The sequence below is a fragment of the Girardinichthys multiradiatus genome, chromosome 9, assembly GCF_021462225.1.
Source record: "Girardinichthys multiradiatus isolate DD_20200921_A chromosome 9, DD_fGirMul_XY1, whole genome shotgun sequence".
Classification (NCBI taxonomy): domain Eukaryota; kingdom Metazoa; phylum Chordata; class Actinopteri; order Cyprinodontiformes; family Goodeidae; genus Girardinichthys; species Girardinichthys multiradiatus.
In genome coordinates, this window is record NC_061802.1 from 27875048 (window position 1) to 27889334 (window position 14287).

Genomic DNA, 14287 nt, shown 5'->3' on the forward strand with positions numbered 1-14287 from the left:
CAGTTGGCTGCTCCTGTCTCCGTCTTTCCACCATAAAAAGCGCAAGTAGTTGCGATCACTTTCCTTAATCTGGAACTGGTGAAACGTTTTTTCAATGTCACACATTAGAGCTACTTGGTGCTGTCTAAAGCGCATGAGAACACCCGTTAGATTATTGATCGTGTCGGGACCATTTAGCAAATGTTCATTAAGACAGGTACCTTTATGCTTTGCAGAGCAATCAAAGACCACTAGTAACCTGTCCGGTTTCTTTGGGTGATAGATGCCATGGTGCGGTATGTACCATGTCTCTCCAGGTTGTCCATTATCATCACACTCTTCTGCATCACCTCTTTCGATTATGTCATTCATGTATCTCATGTAATCCTCCATATAATTTTCGTCTTTCATGAATTTGCATTTAAGCTGGTTTAGTCTGCTTTCTGCAAGTTGTCTGTTATATGGCATTTGTGGCCTTTCTCTAAATGGTAATGGCATTTTGAAATGTCCCCTTTCCGTTTGTGTTATGCCTCGCTCGAGCTTTTGGAGGAATATTAAGTCCTCCTGTGACACAGTTTTTCCATTTCTGTCAGTCTCTTTGAAATCTCTTTCCAAAGCACGTATTGCATCTGCTGGAGTGGAAGAAGGGATTTCTTTAATTGTGACTCAATGACAGAGATTATTGGCCATATTTGTTTCATTGTAAGGTGTTGAGTTGCCAACTATGCTCCATCCTAAATCTGTGCGAATAGCATAGGGCTCATTGTCTTTGCCTGAGATTACTTGTTTGGGTGCAAGAGCTCTAGGACAACTATAACCTATTAGGAGATTTACTTCACAACTAAGGAGTGGGGGAATCTCATCTACAATAGGTAGCAAATGAGTCCACTGTTTGGCTGTTTCACATGTGGGTAAGTGTTCTCTGTTAGCAGGTATGCATTCCTTTAAGTACGCAGTGGGGAGCTTTAGCACTGTGGCTGAATTATAACCTCTCACCAGGAGGTCAGACTCCCTTCCACTGCTTACAACTGCATTTTTACCCATCATAGTTGTCAATTTCAACTTTACTGGGGAAACATCTGCCTGCAGTTCATGTGTTACATCCTGATCAATAAAGACAGCATCGCTCTGAGTGTCTAATAATGCATAAACCAATTTTTCCTTGAGTGGATTGGTTTTAGTTGAGAGGCACACTGGAACTATCATAGAGGTGATGACTGTCTGCTCAGATCTGGCAACATTAAGTGACAATGCTGTAGCGGTTTCAGGTGAGTTACCTTGAGTTGCGTTATGTGTACTCACACGTGTTTGTCTTTGTAGACCATTACTGTACGTCTCATCATGAAGACAGGTAGGGTGTCTCTTTGTGCAGGTTTCGCAAGTGAGGCGGTATTTGCAGTTCTTAGCAACGTGTCCATATTTTAAACAACCATAACAAAGTTTATTGTCTTTCACATATTTCTTCCTATTTTCTAGGGACTCCTTCAAGAAGTCTGGGCACTTGTGAAGCCGATGTGCATCTTGGCACAACATGCAAGGCGAACTGTTAGGTGGCTTTGGTATTATCTGTTTGTCACTGTGTAACGTTAAGTTTGTATTAAATACACTTGCCTTATTCCCTTTATTTTCCTTTGTGGTCCTTTTGTCAATATTTATTTCAGTGCGGCGAAGCGCGTGAATGGAGGTGGCTGGGTTGCAGGCCACTTCTGCTTCCAATGAGAGGAAGCAAAATCACGGAAACTTGGAAATTCACCACCCTCCATTAGAGTTTTTGTCACCTGCCTGTTCCATCTTGTATTTATCCAGTCGGGTAGTTTGTGCAACAGTTTTTGAATTTCTTCACAGTCATTGAGTATTTGTAATCTTTTTACGTGAGGCATAGCGAGCATGCATGCATTTATGAAATCCGCAAAGGCTCTTAATCCATCATCTCTAGACTGCACTTTCGGCCAATTTGCAAGCTTCTCCCTGAATGCTTTCTGTATCATGAATGGCTGACAGTACCTTTGATTTAGTTTGTCCCAAGCATCTTTGTATGCTTCTTCATCATTTCTAAAGAAAGTTCCTTCAAGGCATTCGCGGGCTGGCCCGGTTACAAATCTTTTTACAAATCCCGTCTTTTTCAATCAGCAAGATGAATGTAGATTTCCATTCAATAAAGTTTATGGGATCTCCACTAAACACTGTTGGTTCTGGCGTGGGAAGTTTATTAAATTTTATGCTGTCTTGCACTGCTTGTGCTAACTCAGTGACACTAGGGGGAGCTATTTGCACTGGAACGGAGGACCACACTGGTGTGGGCTGTTTGGGTGTAAGGTTTGTGCTCACTTGTTCACCCTTTATTGACCGTACCCACCTGTGATAATTCGTTGTCATATGCTTCAAACCTGGCTCGAGCTGCTTTTACATCCTTCTGGGCTTTAGGCGTTCCAACTCAGAATTTTGAGCTGCCATTTGTTTCTTGTGCTCCTCCTCTAAAGCTTTTATCTTCTCTCTCTGTCTTTGTTCCTCTAGTACAACCTCATATTCCGCCTCTTTTGCTGCTAGTTCTGCCGCTGCGTGAGCTCTTTTTGCACTAAGCTGCGAAACTGAGGATCGCCGGCTGTGGTTTGATGCTGCGGTCGAGCCATATATGGACGGAGCGTAGTCGTGCTCTAAGAGTTCACATAAAGGGGTTCTTTCACGTCCTGCATCAAAGTTTTCATCAACACCACTTATTCTTTCCAGAATTATTTTTAGAATGTCATAAGTTACTGCTTCACATGCATCGATCTTTCTCCTTATGTCAGATGATGGTGCCATTTGGTTTCTCATTTCCGAATAGAGTTTTAGTATATCATCTCTCTTTCGTTCAATTATGTCTGCAAGTTCTGACATTTTCCTTGCCTTTTTCTTGTTTCGCATGCCTGTATCTTCCATTGTTCATAAAGGCTTGTTAGTCTTTTTTCTCTTTTACTTCTTTCTTCGCTTTGATATGTTATCATTTTTTCTGTCTGTGTTTTAACTCTTTCAGAACGTCTTGGCAAATCTGACATGCTATGAGGTTTATCTTGAAGTTCACTTAACACTTGTTCTTTGCAAGTGAATGAATCTTTAATGTCCTGTCTGTCCTTACTTTCATTTTGAAGTGACTCCTTGAAATCTTGAATTTCTAGTTGTAAACTTACACTCTGGTCATCTGTGACCATTTGACTTACAGATGCAGCCTGTAGATCTTCCATTTTGAGCCCTTTTTATCCGTTTTTCTTTCTGACCAACCTCTGCCCTCTGCTGGACGATGTGGGTATTACCTTAGGACCTTGAGACCACGTGATGCAGCAATGAGGTGGAGGTCAAGCTCTTACTGTAGCATCCAGTCAATATTGAGAAGGCCAGAACTGGTGGTTAATTGATGATTTATTGAATCCATCCATGTCATCAACCAACTTAAGAGCTAGACAAGAGCAAATAACAATAATTTGAAACATTTTATCATCCATTGTCATGCATAGCCCATTACATTAGTACATTTCTTTACATTATCACTACCTTTTACATCTTTCCGCATAAACATTTTAAGTTACTCAAATACGCTTTATCACATTTACAAACCTTGTTCCCCTATCGACTGAAGCTAAGCTTAGGTTGCCATTTAACTCTTTCTGTCATCCTTTCTCTGTGTTGCCAAACTCATTCCGGTTTTACCTTTTGTCCAACTGAGCTGGTTCCGTTATACTACTTCCGCTCCTTAGGAAGCTATCAAAATAAAGGCATGTGGTCTTAAACGTAGTTACTATAAACAGCGGTAACTTTACTCTGCTGGTCCTTACAATCCAAACCACGCCTCTGAGAATGATCCAAACCTATTATCAAGCTTGTGGTTTTCTGACTAAGATTTGTTAATTAACTCAGCCCTTAACATCACTCGTTTTATGAACTTTCTCCAATAAAATTTTGCTGTTCAGGGGAAACAAAATAATCTTTCCCATCCCACAACTGGCTCAATCCAAAATTACATACCACAACTTTAATGAGAAATGAAAGACCTAATTTGGACAACGTATCTCTCCAGTTTATCTGCCTGGTTTATGATTTGTCTTTTTACTCTTTAAATTAAAGTCCTGTTGTGCAAATTCTCCCCAGTTTGACTTATCGTTGATTTTTGTATTTTTTCTGTCGTTTGCCTCACTTCAGTTTTATGTTGAGTTCGGGTTTGCTATTTTTATTTTTCGGTGTTTTCTCTTTTGTTTTAGCAAAAAATTTTTTTCTTTAATAAATAAACTCTCCTCTTTGGTTTTCTGGTCAACAGTTATGTTGCCTGACAGTTACCTAACATGTCCTTCCTTCTCACAGATCCGAAATGCTGCAGATATGCAAGAGAGGTCATATTTCTCCAGTCATAGCCTCTCGTTATTGGATCCATAGTAATGTTCAAAATGCTATATTATAGACAATGCTTCATATTATAGACAACTCCCTTAATGCCACCACATGAACTTATCTGAAAAAATCTCACTGTTCTGTTTTAACACATAAGAACCCTTTGCTCCTTGTTTTCCGGTTGTTGCTAGAGCGACTACAAAAGGAAATACTTTAGTTTGTGTACGGTCCACAGAGAGTCCCTCTGCAATTCCTAAAACTGTTTGAAAAAGTTCATAAATAGTAATTTGGTAAGTTAGAATTTATCTTTTGTATATCTTTTGTTTTGACTTTTTTTTTGCTAATGGTATTACAATTTCATTCTCTTATATTGTATCTCTTCAATTTGTTGATTTTTAAATCTGTGTTTTAGTGTCATGCCTGGTACCTTGTGCTCTGTAAATCCCTTTTATTCTGTGCAAGCATAAAAAAGCAAATGTACATATGTTTTTAGTAAAAGGCTTTATGATATTGAAATTTGTCATAGTGACCTTGTCAGAATTAAACATTTATGGTTTTAATGGGGTTTTTTATGGTTTCTGTGGTCTTGTATTGTTTTTCATGATTTTCCATATCTATGTCTTTTTCCATTTATTGTGTAGCTCATCATAATTTCTGCTTAGTACTTTTGTTTCATGTTCTTGTTTTCTCTTATTTTTCCAGCTTGCTGTTTTTTCTTTTTTCTTGTCTGTTTTTGGGCTGCATGGCAGTGCTGGAGCCTTTCTGCGTGGAGCTTGCAAGTCCATGTATGTGTTGATATTCCTCAGATACTCCAGCTTCCTACAATAGTTGCCAAATATGCATGTTAGGTCAATTATCCATTCAGATTGGAAACAGGTGTGCTTTTTTGCATAGTTATTTGCCATCCTCCTCCTTTGAAACCTTTTTTTTTTTTTTTGAGCCATTTGTGTCCTGTCTTATTAGCAGGTAATTGTATTCAGAATGAGGGTTTAACAGCCAAAAATCCTAGTGTTTCTTTACGCACATTGTATGTTATACCGATTTCCTTAAAATTTAAAGCCTGTTTTTTTTTATATAAATAAAACAGGGTCCACCTGTGGGAAACACCAGTCAGACAGGCCCTAGTTAACTTTCTGTGCAACCCCCACAGTCCAATGTATTTGTAAATTTAATAATTATTCAAAAGTAACTTGAGCAGGAAGGGAAATCTAGATGCAGGTGTAGTGCTTTATTAAACCATTCCTGGGCTCTTTCTTCTGAACAGTTCAGTTCATTAAAAAAACTCAATGGACTCAGCAGCTGGCATGGAGCTCAATCTGATCTATGCGTCCAAAGCCTTGTCCATGAAAAACATTTAAAAATGCTTCATTTATAGAAATACAAACAGCAATGCAAGCCTGTCAACATATATTACAGCTTCATATACAAATGTATAAATCTACAATCAATAAATACAGTACGAAGTCTTCTTCTTGAGATGTATGGTGGAAATAATTTCCCATTACAGATTTTAAAGGCTTGCTTTGTGATTTTCTTTTAAGATAAATTGGTGTTCTGAACTGAGGTCATCTGTGAGGTGGAACTCTGTTTCTGGATGATTAAACGAGTGGCTGTGATTTACCATAATAAAAAAATACCAAAATGAAAGAATGCAAATCCCTAATAGAATGTATCCTGACCTATTTTGCCAACTAAATGCTGACCAGTGACACAAAAACCAGTACAATCAAAGAACAAACAAGACTTCAAGAGATTAGGTGTTAACACATGGCTCATGTTCAAAAAGAAAAGATCGCTGATGCTGATTACAGTATTTACAAGGAATGCTGTGATTGACTTCAGTAGATAACGAATGTTTCTTTGGTCCCTGTCGATTTCTGGCAATTAGTGGTTAAAAAAAAAAAAAGTCAAACTGTTGCAACAAAATGATTGATTAGAAAGCCAAAACAAACACAGAAATGTGCCATGATTATGCCTATCACTATGAATCATTTCATTAATCCAAGTTCACATAGGCAAAGGAAACACATCATTTCAGGGTTCTGAAATACATCAGTCAGTAAAAACAGTACATACAGGATATATGAGCATAAACAATTATTACAAAGCAGCGAAAGCTACTCAAAGTGGACATGTGTACATCATCAAAAATGAACCCAGTAACATTTTTGCAGCAGCAGAATTTTAAATGAGACACAGGAAGCATAGAGAGTGATTTCATAAACTGTGGATGAGGTTGGGTTGGTTTCATTGGGTGCTCAGGGGAGAAATAAGAATAGAAGAGTATTCACTAAGAGTCCAGGTTTCTGCAGATGATTCCCCAGTGTTTCTGTGTGCTGTCCATCTTTGGCTATGCAAGTAGAGATGGCTGATGTGTTCGATGAGTTATGTCAAGTTTTCTTCATGCTTCCTTCTGACCGAAAAGAGTGCCCTGCGTCTTAAGTCTGTGCATCCTGGAGGGAAGAAAAGATGAAGACATCAGACATGACGCTCCTGATGGTTCATCTAGACTGAGTCTGTTCAGAGATCAGTGACGGTAACTTACTGTCTTTCTTTACGACTCAGTTTGTCTTCTTTTGACTTGACAAAGACTGCATTTTCCCCTCCCCTGATGAGGTAAGCAAACTCTCCTTCCTTTGCGTTAAAGATCACCCTGAATTCACACAGAACACATATCTTAAGTCATCAAGCTTCTCGAGTGCATACATTTTAGCAGCTTTGTGTTTATTGTGATGACCTGGAACTTACTTGGACTGAGTCTCCCCACACTTAATGCGGAGCTTTCGGAGGTGAAATTTGCTGCTGCCCCAAAAGTCGGACCAGCTAAAGAGTGCATCCTTCTCCCAGCGAATCTTGACCATCATCAGGTCACCGATGTCCACATCAGTGGTGATCAGGAAGGACAAGGTGGTGTTGTCATCCAGGGTGGGCCTGATAGGTTAAAGGAGGAAATATATTCAGAGTTAGGCACATCAGACTGGTGTTATTACATATAAAGGCGCACTGAAAAATTGGCCTCCAACCAGAATTCTCCAATTTTATGCTTAGCCAGCCTTGGCAAGTCAGAGTCCAAAAAATAACATCTTTCTTGTTCTTAGTTTCTATTAGGTCAAACTGAGCACAATGCTCTTCAGTGTGGAAGGAAGAAGACTTAAAGTTAGTATCACTGAGTTGTTGGAGTCAAAAAAAGCTCAAAAGGTGCAAGGAGGTTCTAGAGGCATGCTGTCAGACATGCTGTGCAAGAAAATATTGGCATTTTTTGCAGAAATATTTGTGAAATCCTGTTTTGCTGCAGAGCTGTGAAACATCACCTGCTCTCTAATACACACAGTGTGACATCTCCTCGAGTCCTGGTGGAAATTATTAGTGATCAGCTGTAGAAAGGCTGCTACAGGCTATATAGTTACGAATGAATGATTTGTCTATCAAACCCATAACAGTGAATCAGACCTCTTTCCTCTTAAATAATAAGTTGAACACAGCACCTATTTAAATTACTTTTGGATTTAGTAATATATAAAAATAAGTATACATAAAAAAAAACATCAGCCAGCTATAACATGTATTGTGGCTGTGAGTAAATGAGATATGCTTTTCTTTCTTTTTACTTTGCTGATATTTATAGACACCTCTGTCCATTGAACCGACAGATTTTATTTGTGGATTTTCAGTGAATCAATGAAACATCTCTATAGCCTTCTGCTGTTCTTGAGAAATGTGTTGACTTATTTTACTGAGTTTTTTATTGTTAGGACAGTTACAAGTTCCGTTTATAAAAACAGGGAATTATTCACAGTTCTTGAAGAAAAATTGGCTAAAATCAGTATCAACAGGTCATACCAATACAAAACCTGGCATCAAAATCTCTGATCGGTGCATTTTTACAAGCATATGCTGACAAGCAAAATTTTTGCCAAGTTGCATTTCTTTGTGTTGAATATGAGCAGTTTCACATACGTACAGGACAATAGGGATGTCCTCCTTCTCTCCATGGGTTCCATGTAGTGAAATCTTTATTGGCTGCTCACTGAAGCTCATTTTGTCCTTGCTGAAGAAGTGTGCCTTCACTTGGTAATGGAAAACTGCAAGATGGACAGAAGATTCACTTCCAGTTAAATGTCATAACACTATTTAGGCTTTATTTTACATTAGGTTGGAGCTTTAAACACAGATAAATGTCTTCTAGTTGGGTGTCAAGCATGCATGTGTCTATTTAACAAGTAAATGTTTACACATTTGCTGTTTGCAGATTTGTGATTCCTAAAAAAGCAGTTTTCCACTGCTAAAGTACTGTATAGGTATCTCTTTACTTCAGCATACTTAGCAACTAAAATACCCATGACCTCGTGAATGCCTGTAACGTGCTCTACTTGTGAAGCTGTATTAAGTGTCTACAAACTATATCCAGTATATCACCACTAATTCCATTAATTTCACTGCTGGCTCCAAGGAATTACAGTTACTCTTAGCATGTCCAGACACAGTAGTAAAATACATTTCCTTTCTGTTCCTGCAGGAAACGCATGAAAAAAGTCATGTTTACTTTAGATTTATACCATTTCAGTTAATATTTACCCTTGTATGGCATCATATCGCGTGTCTTGAGATACATCCTGGCACTGCGGGTCGTGCGGACCTTGTTGATGTTGTAGCCAAGCTTGTTGCAGCGGTTCTTCCTGCAGCTGAGGCACATTCCCTTGTTGAAGGCGTCCTTGGAGTTGCAGCGGTAGGCCATGCTCTGTTGCTGGGTGTTCAGCAGGGAGTCGATGAACAAGTGGATAGAGCGCTCATGGGAGCATTTGATAAGCTGATCCATATCTGCACAAAAAAAGCAGAGAATGCATCAAGCTTATTCAGTTTTTACAGATGATGCAATGCAAAGTCAGAATATTATTTCCTGGGGTCCTTTTTTTATTCACAGATTGTCACAAAAGCGAACCCAGAAAGCATCCACAATTAGGTTCTGCTTTTTGAAAGCAGGAACCAACAAAATATCAAGGAAAGCACTCATTGCTGTGGCACACTTTGTGTTAGCTTGAAGTGTTATGACTGGAGAAAAAAAACTTTAACTGTAAACTTGAAACCTTTTATTTTAGCAAGTACCTTGCTGACTTCACGCAAACTTACGTATTATGATTTAAATCTGTTCACAATACAATGTTCTTAAAACTGGTCGAATTTAAAATTAAGCTAATTCAGGTGCTTTTCATTATCCCTACAAAAAATATGGTTTTAACTACAAGTCACATACTTTGGAGGCCCTTGATTCCTTCTGATGCAATCCCCAGCAAGGTATTCTGAATGTCGCAACCTGGCTGAAAGGTTCCACCATTGGGGTAAATATCGATATGACCAACAGGTCTCTGGATGCCGATACTGCGGTCTGGAGAGCCCCTTGTATTGGTGTGCAGGACGTCCACAAACTGGGCATCGCCTCGGGACAGAGTGCTCTGCTCATCTGCGTGCTCGAAGGTAGGACCAGCGGGATCCAGACCTGGATAAGCAAAAGGCACAATTCATTAGTTTTGGAGATAAACATGATTGGAGATAAAATGCTAGGATTTGGAACGCTTATGTATCAAACCATTGATTAAGGCTTGAAAGTCTGTGCTCAGTCTGACCTCTTTCTGACAATGTGAGGCAAAGACTGAGTCTGCTTAATGGCCCATTGCTCTCAGACCCAATAAACACACCATTATTGGAAGCAGGTCAGAGAGATTTCAAAGCTGGATCAACTTCATAGAGGTAAAACAGAGCTCTAATCTGACACAAATTGACTGTATGCACACATACAATGGAGGTCTGGAATGTAGAGGCTGACAGATTAGGTTTACGTTATTTGTTGTGCAGAGAACAGTGGTTCAGTCATTATACTATGGTATGCGTCCCTAACCTTAGGGACTACATGTTATATTAAAAGAACCAAACAGCATGTTAAAAAGTTTATAGCTGCAAAATTTTCTTGGCTGTATTGTGCCATTTTTTGAGTGAAGATGATAATCCAAGGTTCCTACATTTCTGTTATTTCCCAGAGTCAGGTTTCCAAAGTTCCCAGACCTTTTTATCCATTTTCATAAATAAATCGAATAAATATAATGGATCCTTTAAATGAAATAATAGACTTTTCCATTCTGTACAGGAACCCTGATAATCATTTAACAGGAGTCACCTGTGATCCTGCTGATCTTATTGTCAGTGAGGTCTCCAGCAATGCCGGCCACATGTGCTCCCAGACTGTATCCCAGCAGGTGAATCCTCTCCCAGGGCAACTGCAGCTCTTTCTGCAAGGCAACAAACAGGTGAATGGAGTGCAAGGTAGCATATTATGCTACTCAACATGATTTAAAGGGAAGCCTGCAGAAATGCAAGCTGTACTTGGCAAGGGTCTGAAGCATGGAAGAATCTGGGACACAATCCAAAACAGAGATTTTGTGCAATTTCATGCTATGCCAAATTCTAGCTAGCTTTTAAAGTTTTAAGTTATGCAAATAAAGGGCAAGCTTTAAGGTGTTGCAAATGCTGCACTCGCTAACACTGAGCCTTACAACAACAGCCACAGACATGACTATAAAATGTGTTTATAGGCATTTGAAATCATAAACCATGGAACAATTTAACCACATGGGCTCATTGGGGACAGAGCATTACATCATAAGGAAAATATTTTAGTCATTGATCTAAAGTCTCCACCAGCATATTCACATGTTATATGTACAGCACGCAAAAGCGTATGCAGAGAGAGTGTAGCAGCTCACCTGAAGCCAGGTAACGAACTTGGCCACATCACGACCAACCAGCTTGGTGTAGGCTGCAGAGGTTGGGTAGTGCTGGTTGGCACGGGTCAGCCAGTCCACCACGATCACGTTGGCATTTGGTTCGCGCTCATACAGGGCGGACACCAGCTTGGGCACCCAGCTCTCAAACATTCCTGTTACCTGCATGGACAGACATAAAAACAGTAGGTGTAATGGTGACTTACATATAATTAAAAGGAACATCTTCTCATTGCATTTTGCTACAGTTTGTTTAAACTTCAGCTAAAAAGTCATGTTTTATGTTGTTAACGCCTAATGTTTCAACTAACTGTAAATAATGTTAAAGCATAACATTTTATTTGTGTAACCAAACTTGAATATGTAACATATCAGTTTCTCAACAGTAGTTAGCCACGTCAAGGAATCGGTTTCTGCGGTTTTTGAGAATCACATGATCTAATTGCTTTAATTTAAACAGAAAAGCAACAAATACTCAAACTGCTGCTAAAATAATATAGCATATCATAGTTATAATATTGCTACCATAGTTGTTTTTTTATATTGAATACACACTTTTGAACAACAAACTGAACTTAACATTCTCTCTTTTTTGCCATTCTGCTCTTTAAATGCACCACAGATATACCAAGCAGATGTCAGCTGGTTAAAATTAGTCAGGCTATCTGCTCCAGCTGGTGAACAGACATGTTGACTCCTTTAGTTTCCACACTATGACTCCTTCTGTTTTCTGAGACTTTGTCTTTCTTGTAAGCAAGGGAAAGGTTAAATTAAATTATTTCAGCCATCTGACAGGCAGCGAACAGCAACAACTTAATAGGCAGGGCTGCCTTTGTCTATTCTTCATACAGCTGGAGAAAACTGGTCATTTTCTCTGGCATTTAATATTGATATATATTTGTATTGATTCTTGGCATTCAGCGAGATCCATTTGACAACTTCGATCATGTACAGATAATTATGAGCTGTAAAAAATCTTGCAAAAAAACTCACCAAAGTGCGTTTTTTTATATAATTTAAACAATATGTTTAATGTTTACCCCATTTGTGGTATTTTCACAGTAGCTTATTTCCTTTAACCCAGAAAAACATATGGGTGAGGTGCACACATGGTCAGCTCAGCTGCCAAATGGCGTGATTGATTCAGCACTACCTCTGTGTTCTGTTGCTGGAGGCTGGCCAAGGTATCATCAGGTTCAAATTGTGCAGCATGACTGGTTTTAAATCAAATTACAGCAGAAAATGCATGCATTGACAATTTGTTTTTTCTGCACTGCTTTGGCTGTACTTCATGTTTTTACCAACATATGTCCCTCGGGTATTGGTGATGCAATTTCAGGTTTCGCTGCCAAACACAGCTGCGCAGAAAAGACGTTTTTAAGCTTTGTATGCACGTAAAAAGTTAGTTTAGTGTCACGTACCGTCCAGCCATGTATCACAATGAAGGTCTGAGTTTCAGCATCGAATTGGCACTCTTGAATGGTTTCTGGTCTGCCGGCCACCATGTAGCACATATCATCATCTGGGAGCTCGGCGGTGCGCAGGGAGAACTTGGACACGATGTCAGTGTAATCCGTCATCCATTCGGTGGTGGCTGGAAGAGGCGCATCGGTGACTGTGCTGTTTACTGTTGCTAAACAAACACAAAATCTGATCTGTCAAGATGGACTGGGATAATTTTGAATCATTCACATAGATTTTGGAACATCTGGTTGACTTGACTGTTATTAGAGAAAATGTGTACGTAAGTTTAATGTCAACAACAGATTTTTACGCACAAGTGGCAGCTCATCTTTGCACTCAAATCTAAGAGTCATAAGGCATGTTCGCCCCTTTTTGGCTTTTCTAAATCTTTACCGGGAAAACTCTCACAAAGACGCACAGACATGTACACTTATTTCTAAATGAAAGTAAAACCAGATAACTAAGTGCGTATTTTTCAAATGTGCCTTTAAATAAAGTAAGTGTTTTTAATGGATCAGAGATAAAAGTCTGAGAAGCAAGTCTAACTAAAATTCACCGCGTTAATTGTGCTCAAAGTTTGTTTTTTTTTACCTAAAGCTAAATTAACCTTATTATGTAAAGAATTTATTTTCTAAATCTAAAAGCTAAGTCTCCTCCCTCTTCTTATCTACCCTCAGACAAAAAACTCCTGCCAGCAGCTTTTCTTCATGCACACATGGAGCTGAATGCTGTGAAATGAGGTGCCGACCTGTGCTCTTCTTAAAGGAAGGGTTATTACCGGTCAAAAGTGGACCAGCATGCAGTCATTAACCCGCTATCCACACATTTATCCTTACTCCTGGATCCATCTAAAACTGTACATCTCATTAGAAGGAATAGGGCTCTTACCAAAAACAGTTGAGTTGGTGGTGGGTTCAAGATCTAAGGAAAAAGTTGCATGGATGTTTCCCAAAGTTATCCAAATGGTCAAAAAGCAAAACGTTTCTTTTCCCATATTGTTGCTGAGTTTTTCTTTTAATCTGAATGTCCTGATTTTAAAGTTATTTTTTGGTTGGTCGAATAGTTCCACTTAAACCCAAAGCACCGGTGACAAAGTGGTGTGCTGTTTGTGGTTTAAGGGTGAAGTTCCTTATGGTCTGTAACAGTTGCTGCAGCAGGTCATCTTAATGGGTGGCTTATTTGAATACTTAAGCGTGGTTGGCTGGAGGTTTGGGGGCGGAGACTTAACTTTGTCCCTGCTCTAAAAAAAACCCTGAGAGGAGGTTTGTCATCCTGCTGTGAGGAAAGCGGGGGCCCTGGCAGAAGCAGAAGGTTTCATATACAGAGTGTCGTTGGTGTCAGCTCCCAACTGTCAGTTTGTCTGATTTTAGTGATTACATTAGGTTTTCCTTTAATCTGTTAGCAAAATTATGTGGTATTTTTATCAAAGGCCTACATTAGGATGTTACAAATATAATAACAAATAGAATAAACCACAGAATAAACAAGATAGTTAAAGAAAATCTTATCACAACCGGCATTTTTTATGTGTGGGAAACGTTTTGTTTTTATGGATGTGTGGTGGCAATTGTTGACATTGAAGGTCCTGGGTTCGAATCCTGGCCAGGGTCTTTCTGCATGATTGCTGGTTCAACTGGTCTCTTGAAATTGCCCTTAGTGTGAGTGAGTGCATGGTTGTTTGTCCTGTGATGGACTTGTGATCTGTTCAGGGT

At 39.2% G+C, this 14287-nt stretch overlaps 1 protein-coding gene across 2 annotated transcripts; it reads right to left on the reverse strand.

The window, feature by feature from the left end:
* Window positions 1–5545: 5545 nt before the first annotated feature.
* Window positions 5546–13715, reverse strand: lpl (lipoprotein lipase). 2 transcript variants are annotated; one of them, XM_047375545.1, is made up of 10 exons: window positions 13464–13715; window positions 12533–12705; window positions 11094–11273; window positions 10508–10619; window positions 9590–9832; window positions 8914–9156; window positions 8300–8420; window positions 7087–7269; window positions 6884–6991; window positions 5546–6791 (listed from the first exon to the last, which is right to left on the reverse strand). In XM_047375545.1, exons 1-10 carry the CDS (start codon window positions 13567–13569, stop codon window positions 6740–6742), a joined length of 1521 nt encoding a protein of 506 aa, XP_047231501.1. In that variant the 5' UTR covers window positions 13570–13715; the 3' UTR covers window positions 5546–6739. The 2 variants fall into 2 exon arrangements, with proteins under 2 accessions (XP_047231501.1, XP_047231500.1); XM_047375544.1 differs by having other exon boundaries at window positions 12533–12744.
* Between the last annotated feature and the right edge of the window lie 572 nt (window positions 13716–14287).

Coding starts and splice junctions, on each gene's coding strand:
- lpl (XM_047375544.1), bottom strand. CDS start 13,569: ATGGGAAAAGAAACGTTTTGCTTTTTGACCATTTGGATAACTTTGGGA. Junction 11,274..12,532: donor TTGTGATACATGGCTGGACG/GTACGTGACACT, acceptor CTGTCCATGCAG/GTAACAGGAATGTTTGAGAG. Junction 8,421..8,913: donor CGATATGATGCCATACAAGG/GTAAATATTAAC, acceptor TCCATCTTGCAG/TTTTCCATTACCAAGTGAAG.